General features: G+C 41.6%; 1 protein-coding gene across 1 annotated transcript in view; it reads left to right on the forward strand.

Moving 5' to 3' along the window:
- The window catches only part of LOC124789443, a 222,899-nt gene extending 211,294 nt beyond the window's left edge, over positions 1-11,605 (forward strand). The window contains exons 4-5 of the mRNA XM_047256793.1: positions 10,522-10,657; positions 10,944-11,605. Of these exons, the coding sequence (XP_047112749.1) occupies positions 10,522-10,657; positions 10,944-11,079 (272 nt within the window). The 3' untranslated portion in view covers positions 11,080-11,605. The remainder of the gene's footprint in view (positions 1-10,521; positions 10,658-10,943) is intronic.
- Positions 11,606-11,968: the final 363 nt, after the last annotated feature.

Genomic DNA, 11,968 nt, shown 5'->3' on the forward strand with positions numbered 1-11,968 from the left:
TGTCAGTAGAGAATTAGTAACAGCAGGACAGGTCACTCGGAAGAGATCAGTGACACCAAATATGGACATCACCAGAGAAAAAAATGTACCAAGGACATTTCAACTCTTCTGACACTGCCCAATTCCATTTTTTGTGATGGAACTGTCAAATGGAGATGCGAAGGAACAACCACAGCTCAGTCAAGACCAATCAGATCTCATGTATTGGCACATGTGGATCGTCAAGCATTGATGAAGTTTGTTGTAAGAAATCACGTGAAAGGAGCGGAAGGAGTCAATCATGAGTTCCAAAGTGCTGCCAGCAGTCCAGCTAGCACAATAACTGTCTGTAGCAATTTAAAAGGAATGGAGCACAAGGGTTGAGCAGCTCCACATAAGCTACACATTTCTGTAGGCAGTGCCAAAAAATGCTCAAGTTGGTGTGAAGAGACGCATCACTGGAGAGTGTATGATTGGAAATGAGTGATTGGGAGTGATGAATCATGCTATACCCTGTGGCAATTCAACATAACTTGCCATCACTTGCTGTGCCAATGGTGAAGTGTCAAAGAGGTGGTGTTACAATATGAGGGTCTTTTTCATGGTTTGGTTGTGGTCCCCTTCTTGCTCTTAAGAAAATGACAAGTGTGGAAGAATATGAACAGCACTGTATACTGAGTATAGTAGAGGAACAGTTTGGGGACTGATCATATCAGTAGGACAGTGCACCTTGTCATTAACCAGCATCTGTGAGGCAATGGTTTGTTGACTATAACATTCCTGAAATAGGCTGGTCTGCCCACTGGAACATGTTTGGGATGATTTACATCAACTTCATTCCAGAACTCAGTGTCTAACATCACTACCTTCTCTGATTTCAGCTCTTGAGGAAGAATGGGCCGCCATTTCTCCACAGACACTTATATAACTCATTAAAAGTGTCCCCAGCAGAGTTCAAGTCATCATAAAGGCTTAGGGTGGATACAAGCCATATTAATGTCCACTAACATGTGTCTGGATAATTTTGAGCAGATCATGTAGCTTGCATCACCCCCACTACGAGTTTAATTCTAAATGTGATATACATAAAGTGCTTTAATATGATAACAGTAACAAATGCTTTTACTACAATAAAATGTTTCAATTATTTTATTGTAATAATAATTTGTTTCACAAAGTTCAAGCAGTCCCATACTCAGAGAAGGAGCACAGGAAAGCAGATGGAGGAATCCTGCATCACTGTTCTAGGCAAGGTCTTAACAGACGCCGTTGTTCCTTACCTTCCTCCAACCTGTTATGAAGTGGCAAATGTGCACCTGTGTCATGTGGATGACCTGTGATAAATGCTTGTACGGTGTAGTAATCTAGAACACTGGTGTAAAGACTTATGATTAAGAATTTTACACTGACACCTCTAATCCCTTTGCCAGACAAACACTGATAGTGAAAAGTTTGCACTGACAGGACCTCCAAGTCAAGCACTACCAGACTTGCTTGCATTAGTGACCACGGCTAAAGAGGCAGGAATGATTTGTTTACATTGGTGAATAATTGCTTTAGCATAATGTCAAAGAAATTGAAATTCAGAAAAATGTAGCCTCTGAAAAGTACACGTCTGAAAAACTGAGAAGAGCATGTGTCACACAATTAATTTATGAACTATAACAGCATGAAGTTGTCACCTTTGATAATGTCATAAATTAAATACACTGACAAAAAGAATCACAACACCAAACAATAATTGATGTAGGTAATAAAATTTTGGAAATACATTTGTGTAGGGAACACATTTAAGTGATTAACGTTGCAAGATCTCAGGTTAATGTAAAAATGAGATAAGGTATTACAAATGTGAAATGCTGGTACATTAATAACTGGTGTAACCACAAGAATGTTGAATGCAAGTATGCTGTATGTTAGTCTGTGGGGTGGAGTTCCATTTCTGTTGCACTTGATTGGTCGATACAGGAACAATTATTGCTGGTTACGGATGATGCTGGATACGTTGATCAATCATTTCCAATATGTTCCTGATTAGAGACAGATTTTGTGATCGAGAAGGCCAAGGCAACAATGTTGACAATCTGTAGTTCATGTTGGGTTACAACAGCGGAATGTGGGCGAGCGTTACCTTGTTGGCAAACACCACCTGGAATGCTGTACATGAAAGGCACCAAATAAGTCGAATCACAGAACTGATGTACCTATTTGAAGTCAGGATGCATGGGATAACCATATGAAATTGCTTCTCGTACCATAATTCCTGGTGTAGGTCTAGTGTGTCCAGCACACATACATGTTGGTTGCAGGCTCTCAACTGGCCTCTTTCTAATCAACATGCTGCCATCACTGGCACTGAGGCAGACCCAACTTTTATCAGAAAATGCAACAGACCTCCACCCTACCCTCCAGTGAGCTCTTGTTTGACACCACCGAAGTTGCAAATGGCGATAGTTTGGACTCATTGGAATGTACACAACAGGGCATCTGTCTTGGAGCTGTCCTTGAAGTAACTGATTTGTAACAGATCATTGTGTCACAGTGGTGCCAGCTGCTGCTCAGATTGCTGCTGCAGATGGAGTATGCTGCACCAGAGCCATGCACTGAACACAATTATCTTCCCTCTAGGCCATCTGGAGCCCAGTCATCTTGAGACCGTTCATTTTCATTACCACAGCAGGCATCAATCATGTACAATGACTATGTTCCTGCTGAGGTTTTCTGCAGTACCACAAAAGGAGCATCCCGCTTCTCATTGCACTATTACACGGCATTGTTGAAACTCAGCGTGTGTTGATAATGGCATCTTTGTCACCTTAAAGGCATTCTTGACCAACATCAACTCAAATTGTCCAATCTGTAAGGTAACTAGTGCTCACGGCCATTACACTGTGTATTTAAAGCAAACCTGATTCGCTTCCTCATTGTGGCACTCTGTGACTGGAACAAAATTTGGATAGACATAATCTTCCGGATGTAGAAACACACCTACCAACTTATAACTCCTAGGTGTTGCGATTTTTTTTTTTTTCGTCAGTGTAATATAAAATTAAAATGTGCTCTTATGATTATCAGTCTTTCATTAAGAACTATGATTGTGAATACTGGTCTGCAAATTATAGCTATGAGAGGATTGTTCTTTCTTTCAGCAGTTTCTGCTTACATTTGCAAACACATCCTTTCTGTTATATTTTCTTTAGTGGAGATTCCTATCCTTTCTATCTTGCCTTACACAACTTGCTATGGTTTGACAGCTGTATGTATGAACACAAGAACTGTGTTGAATTTGTTGCTCGTGATACATATGTTCAGCATATTCATATATACAAATTGCAAACTGCCCAATGGTTCTGAATCCACATTAATGTTCGTCTCCCTACAATAATCAGGATAAATCAGCACAAAACTTGAAGGAAAGCAAGGGCTCTTTTTTCGTTTTCGTCAGTAGTCACCTAATTGGTTTGATGGAGTCCGTTATGAACTCTTTCCCTGTGCCAACCTGTTCAGCCTATTGTATCACTTAGACACAGCAGCCTCAATTATTTGTTGGATATATCCCAATCAGTCTTCCCCCGCAGTTCGTACTCTCAACAGTTCCCTGTAGAAACAAGGCTGTCATAACACAGGCCTTATCCTATCGCTTCATCTCATATGTCTTTTCCACATATTCACTACCTCACCAGTCCCATGGAGGACTTCCTCTTTTTTATCATGTAAGTCCATGTAATCTCTGCATCCTTCTATATCGTCACATCACAAACACTTTGATACTCTCCATTTCAAGATTTCTCACGATCCATGATTCACTTCACTACAGTACTGTGCTCCACAGGTACGTTTTCAAAAATTTCATCCTCAAATCAGTGCCTATGTTTGATACTGGTGGACTTCTTTTCATAAAGAACACTCTCTTCACCTGTGATAGTTGACTTCTTATAACCTCCTTGCTTTAGCCATCAGCATTATTTTGCTTCCAAGATAGTACAATTCCTTCACTTTGTTACTAAGTGGTCAGTTTTAATGTTAAGTTCATCAGCAATCTCATTCCTGCTATTACTTCTTGTTTTTGAATTTCTTTCATTTATCTGAAGTCCACATTCTGAGTGCGTTAAACTGCTCATTCCATTGAATAGGCCCTGTAATTCTGAGGACAGCCGTGTCATCAATGGCTTGTATCAATGATATCCTATTCCGAAAGCACCAGCAGGATGTCAACTTGTGGGTGTTTGTCACATATAGGAATTTCCACACTAGGAGATAATGAATATTACAGTTAAGTCTAATATCAGAAGCTAGTCCATGGTATGTAAAAAAAAAAAAAAAAAGCTGTTGCTTCAAATTACCTGAATAATTAGATTTAAGGATTTAAAAGTTCTGTCAGCTACATGGTGGAAACTGCCTTGCCACAGTGATTACACTGATTCCCATAAGATCACTGAAATTAAGCTCTGTTGGGCTTGGCTAGTATTTGGATGGGTAACTATCTGGTTTTCCAAGTACTGTCGCCAAGCGGGGTGCACTCAGCACTTGTGAGGCCCACAGAGGAGCTACTTGATTGGGAAGTAGTGGCTTCGGTTGTGAAAACTGACAACGGCCAGGACAGCGGCGTGCTGTGGGCTGAGGAACACAGCGATCGGTTGGTATTGTTGGGCCTTCAAGGCCTCTTCGGACAATGTTTAGTTCAGTTACATTATGTGATCAAAAGTATCTGGACACCTGGCCTAAAATGACTTACAAGTTTGTGGCGAACCTCCATCAGTAATGCTGGAATTCAATATGGGGTTGGCCCACCCTTAGCCTTGATAACAGCTTCCACTCTCGCAGTCATATGTTCAATCAGGTGCTGTAAGGTTTCTTGCGAAATGGCAGCCCATTCTTCACAGAGTGCTGCACTGAGGAGAAGTATCGATGTCGGTCGGTGAGCCGCAGCACAACGTTGGCATTCCTAAACACCCTAAAGGTGTTCAATAGGATTCAGGTCAGGAATCTGTGCAGGCGAGTATATTACAGGGATGTTATTGTCATGTAACCAATCTGCCATAGGCCATGCATCATGTTAAAAGATGCAATCACCATCCCCGAATTGTTCTCCAACAGTGGGAACCAAGAAGGTGCTTAAAACATTAATGTACGTCTGTGCTGTGATTGTGCCATGCAAACCAGCAAGAGGTGCAAGCCCCCTACATGAAAAACATGACCACACCATAACACCACCACCTCCGCATTTCACTGTTGGCACTACACATGTTGGCAGATGATGTTCACCGGGCATTCGCCATACCCACAACCTGCCATCGGATCTCCACATGTGTACCGTGATTTGTCACTCCACACAATGTTTTCCCACTGTTCAATTGTCCAATGTTTATGCTCCTTACACCAAGCAAGGTGTCGTTTGGCATTTACTGGCGTGATTTGTGGCTTATGAGCAGCAGCTCGACCATGAAATCCACTTCACTATCACATACACTTCACTATCACATCAAAGACAGTGGACCTAAAGATGTTTAGGAGTGTGGAAATCTCACATACAGACATATGATACAAGTGACACCCAATCACCCGATCACGTTCGAAGTCCGTGAGTTCCGCGGAGCACCCCATTCTGCTCTTTCACAATGCCTAATGACTACTGAGGTCGCTGATATGGAGTACCTGGCAGTAGGTGGCAGCACAATGCACCAAATATGAAAAAAGTATGTTTTTGGAGGTGTCCAGATACTTTTGTTCACAGTGTAGCTGCAAGGCAAGTAGAAGTAATCATTGTAAAGCTGCATTACAACTTGTAGTGTATTGCAAACAAAGCTCAGTATTTACAGATGTGGGTAACTATTTATTTTAAAAATACAAATATAATCAAGTTAATATTAAGCTGCTAAAAGGATATAAACATCAGACATTTAGTATAACTAAAAAGACAAAAGGTTTTTTCCATGTTGCAGCTTTCCTTTTAATTTACTTGTTTAAATTTAGATGACATAACCATGGAAAGCACTAAGCAGTATAGTAATAGTTTATGTTAATATAGTGTGTAAATTCAGTTTTTATGATTAGCTTGTCTTTTGTTAATGTATACCTTAACTTGCTGCACAACCCTGCAGTATCTCCATCTTGAGTAGAAAACATGAATTAATGAAGAGCAAATTACTACACTCCTGGAAATGGAAAAAAGAACACATTGACACCGGTGTGTCAGACCCACCATACTTGCTCCGGACACTGCGAGAGGGCTGTACAAGCAATGATCACACGCACGGCACAGCGGACACACCAGAAACCGCGGTGTTGGCCGTCGAATGGCGCTAGCTGCGCAGCATTTGTGCACCGCCGCCGTCAGTGTCAGCCAGTTTGCCGTGGCATACGGAGCTCCATCGCAGTCTTTAACACTGGTAGCATGCCGCGACAGCGTGGACGTGAACCGTATGTGCAGTTGACGGACTTTGAGCGAGGGCGTATAGTGGGCATGCGGGAGGCCGGGTGGACGTACCGCCGAATTGCTCAACACGTGGGGCGTGTGGTCTCCACAGTACATCGATGTTGTCGCCAGTGGTCGGCGGAAGGTGCACGTGCCCGTCGACCTGGGACCGGACCGCAGCGATGCACGGATGCACGCCAAGAACGTAGGATCCTACGCAGTGCCGTAGGGAACTGCACCGCCACTTCCCAGCAAATTAGGGACACTGTTGCTCCTGGGGTATCGGCGAGGACCATTCGCAACCGTCTCCATGAAGCTGGGCTACGGTCGCGCACACCGTTAGGCCGTCTTCCGCTCACGCCCCAACATCGTGCAGCCCGCCTCCAGTGGTGTCGCGACAGGCATGAATGGAGGGACGAATGGAGACGTGTCGTCTTCAGCGATGAGAGTCGCTTCTGCCTTGGTGCCAATGATGGTCGTATGCGTGTTTGGCGCCGTGCAGGTGAGCGCCACAATCAGGACTGCATACGACCGAGGCACACAGGGCCAACACCCGGCATCATGGTGTGGGGAGCGATCTCCTACACTGGCCGTACACCACTGGTGATCGTCGAGGGGACACTGAATAGTGCACAGTACATCCAAACCGTCATCGAACCCATCGTTCTACCATTCCTAGACTGGCAAGGGAACTTGCTGTTCCAACAGGACAATGCACGTCCGCATGTATCCCGTGCCACCCAACGTGCTCTAGAAGGTGTAAGTCAACTACCCTGGCCAGCAAGATCTCCGGATCTGTCCCCCATTGAGCATGTTTGGGACTGGATGAAGCGTCGTCTCATGCGGTCTGCACGTCCAGCACGAACGCTGGTGCAACTGAGGCGCCAGGTGGAAATGGCATGGGAATCCGTTCCACAGGACTACATCCAGCATCTCTACGATCGTCTCCATGGGAGAATAGCAGCCTGCATTGCTGCGAAAGGTGGATATACACTGTACTAGTGCCGACATTGTGCATGCTCTGTTGCCTGTGTCTATGTGCCTGTGGTTCTGTCAGTGTGATCATGTGATGTATCTGACCCCAGGAATGTGTCAATAAAGTTTCCCCTTCCTGGGACAATGAATTCACGGTGTTCTTATTTCGATTTCCAGGAGTGTAGTTGCTGCTCTTAATTGCACTGTGTCATAGCTTTGTGGTGAAGTGAAGTAGTGGAAGTAAATTATCATCCAACTCTTCATCTACAGAATAGTTTTCAACAATGTGGGTAGACAGTGGGAGATGAATCTTGAAGACATGAACACATTAGATCAATAAAGGCCAACAAATGAAAAACCACATCATCGGCCAAAATTTTCTTAGTGTGTACAGATGACAACTTGAAGCCAATGAAGCAGTTGGGCTTGGTTATGGTTTGGAATGTAAGTGGTAACATCAAAGCACTGGCCTTGGAACCACTTTCCTAGTGTGGACACTGGGTCAAATGTTCATACGTTCAGTAGCAATTTGCTATGTCTGTTGGTATGGTGTGTATTTATGGTGTTTAAATAAGTTCACTGTACAAAAAAAGTTAGTCATCCCAGTGTGCATGCAGAGAAGTATCATTAAGCATTTACAGATTGAGTCACATGCTGAACCCCACATGCATTGCCTCTGAGTCACGTGCTGAACCCCACATGCATTGCCTCTGTGTAAGCATAAGGCAGTAGCGATCAGTGAGACGTTTGTGTTTCAAGTGAACATTGTATGTAAACATGGATAAATATAAGTGTGTGACAGAGTGGCAAAAAGGGCCATACTGTGTGTGAAGGTGGTAGATTTGTTGGTGTTTCATGGTGGACTGTTCAATGTATCTACAAGCAGTGGTATAACACATGTGGCCATGAAACATGTCATCAGAATTGTAATCAGAAACGATCCTGATTGAGAAGGACCAGAGATGCATTTTACGGATTGTGAATCAAAATTGCTTCCAAACCTGTTATTGGAAGAATGTTGTGATAGGAATTGCATGCAATGAATATTTGGAGTCAGTCACCACACAAGTGGCCATTGCTCACACAGGCACAGTAAGATGATAACAGCAAAGTTGTTTGGGCTGGTATTCTGAACACTCCTCCAACATATTATGTCCCCACTGGTGTAAAATCATTTGACTTGAACCCCACAGAAAATCTATGGGGTATGTTGAAACAGCAGGTAAAACACTAACATCAGTGTCCCGGCAATTTGGTGGAATTATGCCATGGAATCCTAAATGAGTGGCTTAACATGCGTGCGACATACCTGCACCTTGTGAACTCATTTCCTCAACAAGTCCAGGTGATTATTAAATTCAGGGGCAGAATTACACAGTATTACATGATTCTTGTAATGTATCTGTAGGGGTGATTAATCTTTGATATGGTGAGCTTAATGGAGTATGCAGTGGAATGGAGACAGCATCAAAGCTGACAGAGTTTATCATGAATGGGAATGTTTATAATTGTGGTTATAAATGTCACGTATACTCTTGTATATGAGCTGATTGGGTATTTTAAAGATATACATTAAACTGGAATCAGAATCCTCAGTAGCTAAATATCTCAGAATGACTATTAATCTTCCTGCTACAGGTACAGCTCTCCTGAAGGAGGTGTCATCTTTGGAAATTTTAGGGTCTATTCAACTCAACGATAATTTGAAATCTGTAGCTTTCATTCAAGAAAGAATTGTGAAATAGCCCATATTACAATTCAGCTCTAAGGTCAGACATTAATTCTGTCCACACTGGTCCCCACTTTTTAAAAGAGCTTCTTTTCCTTGTTTTGATGATCAGCTTCTGGCAGTAAAATAAATGATGCACATGAGACAGCTGCTAAATCCTCTTGCTCCCTCATAATATCAACCAGCAAAATTATAATTAAAACACTATTTTAAAGCAATAACAAAATGGGAGCAAGCTCAACAAGTTATCAGAGCCAACTGTGTGATTCCACATGACCGAATCTCTGGCCTCAAGCCTTTGGTTTGGTGAGGATGACAGGCCTAACAACAGTACACTGGCAACCAACAGTTGGCTGAATTCATTGGCTGTTTGTCCATTGGCCTTCATTGATCTAGTGAGTACAGGGCTTAAGAGTACTAGGAACAAATTAGGTCTGAATATTTTTCCATGTGACTTGGTGTTGGCAGATGTGGCTAATGAACTTGCCGAGTGCATGAATAATTCCATCAGATGATCCAATGGGTTTGCAAAAATAGTGTCTCAATATATCTTCCTTATATCTCCAAGCATTTGCAGCATTAACCCCCTTATATGTTTCAGATTCACTGAAGACATCTTCCTGATCTAGACCCATGGTCAGAACAGCCTCTGATCTTTCTCCATGAACCTCAACATCTACTTGCCAGTCTGCTTCATCTGTTTCCTCCCAACTAACACAGCTATCTTCTAGGGTGCTCATATCTTCCTCCCCCCTCCCCCCCCCTCTCTCTCTCTCTCTCTCTCTCTCTCTCTCTCTCTCTCTCTCTCTCTCTCTCTCTCTCTCTCTCTCCCCCTCCCCCCCCTTGTTGGAGAGGGAGAAGGAGAGGGGAGAGAGAGAGAGAGGGAGAGCGAGAGAGAGAGAGAGGAAAGGAGTTATAGCACGTAAGCTAGTGCAATTTTTTGTTCTGTTTCTGTTTATACACACCATCTATCAACCAGCTGCAGCACCAGAGTTGGACTGCAGCTCTGGGACAATGGGTTAGAAACCAATTTTGAATAAATACCATATTAGTGTGATGAAAAATCTAAAATCATTGTTGGAGTTACTGGATCATAGTCACTAGACATGAATATATCTGTGAAATATTGATGGTAGTTTCCTAAGAAAATATACTTAACAATTTCCCAGAGCGTACAAAAGTGAAGTAAGCAATTAGAAAATTACTGTGCAAGAAAATGCTCTCATTCTTTAATAGTATTTTATGGTAATATTTGCTACTTTTGGTTTTCACTATTGTACCTTCATAAGTACCAGTATTTTGTAACTATAAAATCAACAATAAAGGTGGCGCAAAAAATGATGTTAGCGTTAGGCCAGTGAAAAGCTATTTTCATTACCAGTAGATAGGAAGTGATACATAAATACTTTGTTTTGCTTTGCAGTGTTGTTTGACCTGGCAGCTATCAGTCTGTGGACTGTCCAATACTATCAGAAACTTCAGGACAATGTGATGAGCATTGAAGATCTGGACAACATGTGGACGTCAGCTGGCATGGCACATCTAGGTTATTCTTTCTGGTATGTCATTTCATTTGAAAACTATTGTGAATTATTTGAGACATCTGCAAAAGCAGAAATAAAAGGTCATGTATTCCACATGTATGTACTTCAGAGCTCTAATTATTAATAAAAACAATTATGACAGTATCAATTTTTCGGTGGCACTGTTTTAGTGTGAAAAAACAACTGCAATTGCTTTTCGCACTTAGTGGGTGACAGTAATTGCAGTTGAATACTGTAGAAATTACAGCCAGTGCATAATACAGAATATGGGTGTTAAAGAAACTTGAAACCATTGTTCCAGGTTTGTTGTTGGAGGTGCCATAGTACATGCTCTTAATATGGTGGCAATCTACGTGGGCACTCGCCGCTCAAGGCATAAGGATGTTCCCCAGCCTATGATGGAAATGAAGAACAGTGGTGCAATTATGTTGTACTGAATTTGTTTTGACATTCTTCAGGAATTTTGTTACCGGATACATCTGAAGTGTTTTAATATTTTTCATTACTTCAGTGGAAACTGTGCAGGATACATGTGACACAAACAGAATGGAAATCTGTGAAACTACGGTGAAGATTTGACCATTACTTAGTGTTTTGTGATTAAATAGTTTACGGATGAACAATGGAGAAAATGTAAATACAAGTTTGCAATGAGACTGAGCAAGAGTGTGATGAACTATAGTAGACATGAACTTTTTACAGTTTTGAGGACATAGAGGCAACAGAAACATCTTTATGAGACATTACTGCTAATTCTTGTTTATAGTATTAAACATAATAATTATTTTACAAAATTGCTGAATCAGTATTGCAATTCTGAGAATTCCCTATTAAGAAGTAGGAAGTATTGTATAGTAACAAGTGGAATATATTTTTAGAAAGACCAAAGTAATTTTGTATAGTTTAACATCGAATTAGAATACTTTCATGATTTATAAATAATAAAGCTGTTCTTATTTTGTATACCTGAATCCACATTCATTTTTTCAGGAAGAGAAGACTTTAGGTCTCTTCATGAACAGGCGATATGTAAGACGTCTTTTAAGTCAAGTAGACAAACAAAGGTTCTCCTTCCTGATTGTACCTCTGGGATATGATAAATCAATAAATAGTACTATTTCACATCCCAGACACACTAAGAAACTTTTGCATAATTTTTATAAGTTTCTGTGAAGTGTTCCAATTCTCAGTCCCTTGTCATGTATTAGCTTATATTTAATATCTCCCTAACACTTTCTCTCCTCCTTATTGCAACTCTCTTCATGGACACATTTATAATTAATCTTCTTATGTGTTGGTGTATTGTGTGCAATCCGTACTACATTG

The sequence above is a fragment of the Schistocerca piceifrons genome, chromosome 3, assembly GCF_021461385.2.
Source record: "Schistocerca piceifrons isolate TAMUIC-IGC-003096 chromosome 3, iqSchPice1.1, whole genome shotgun sequence".
Taxonomy (NCBI): domain Eukaryota; kingdom Metazoa; phylum Arthropoda; class Insecta; order Orthoptera; family Acrididae; genus Schistocerca; species Schistocerca piceifrons.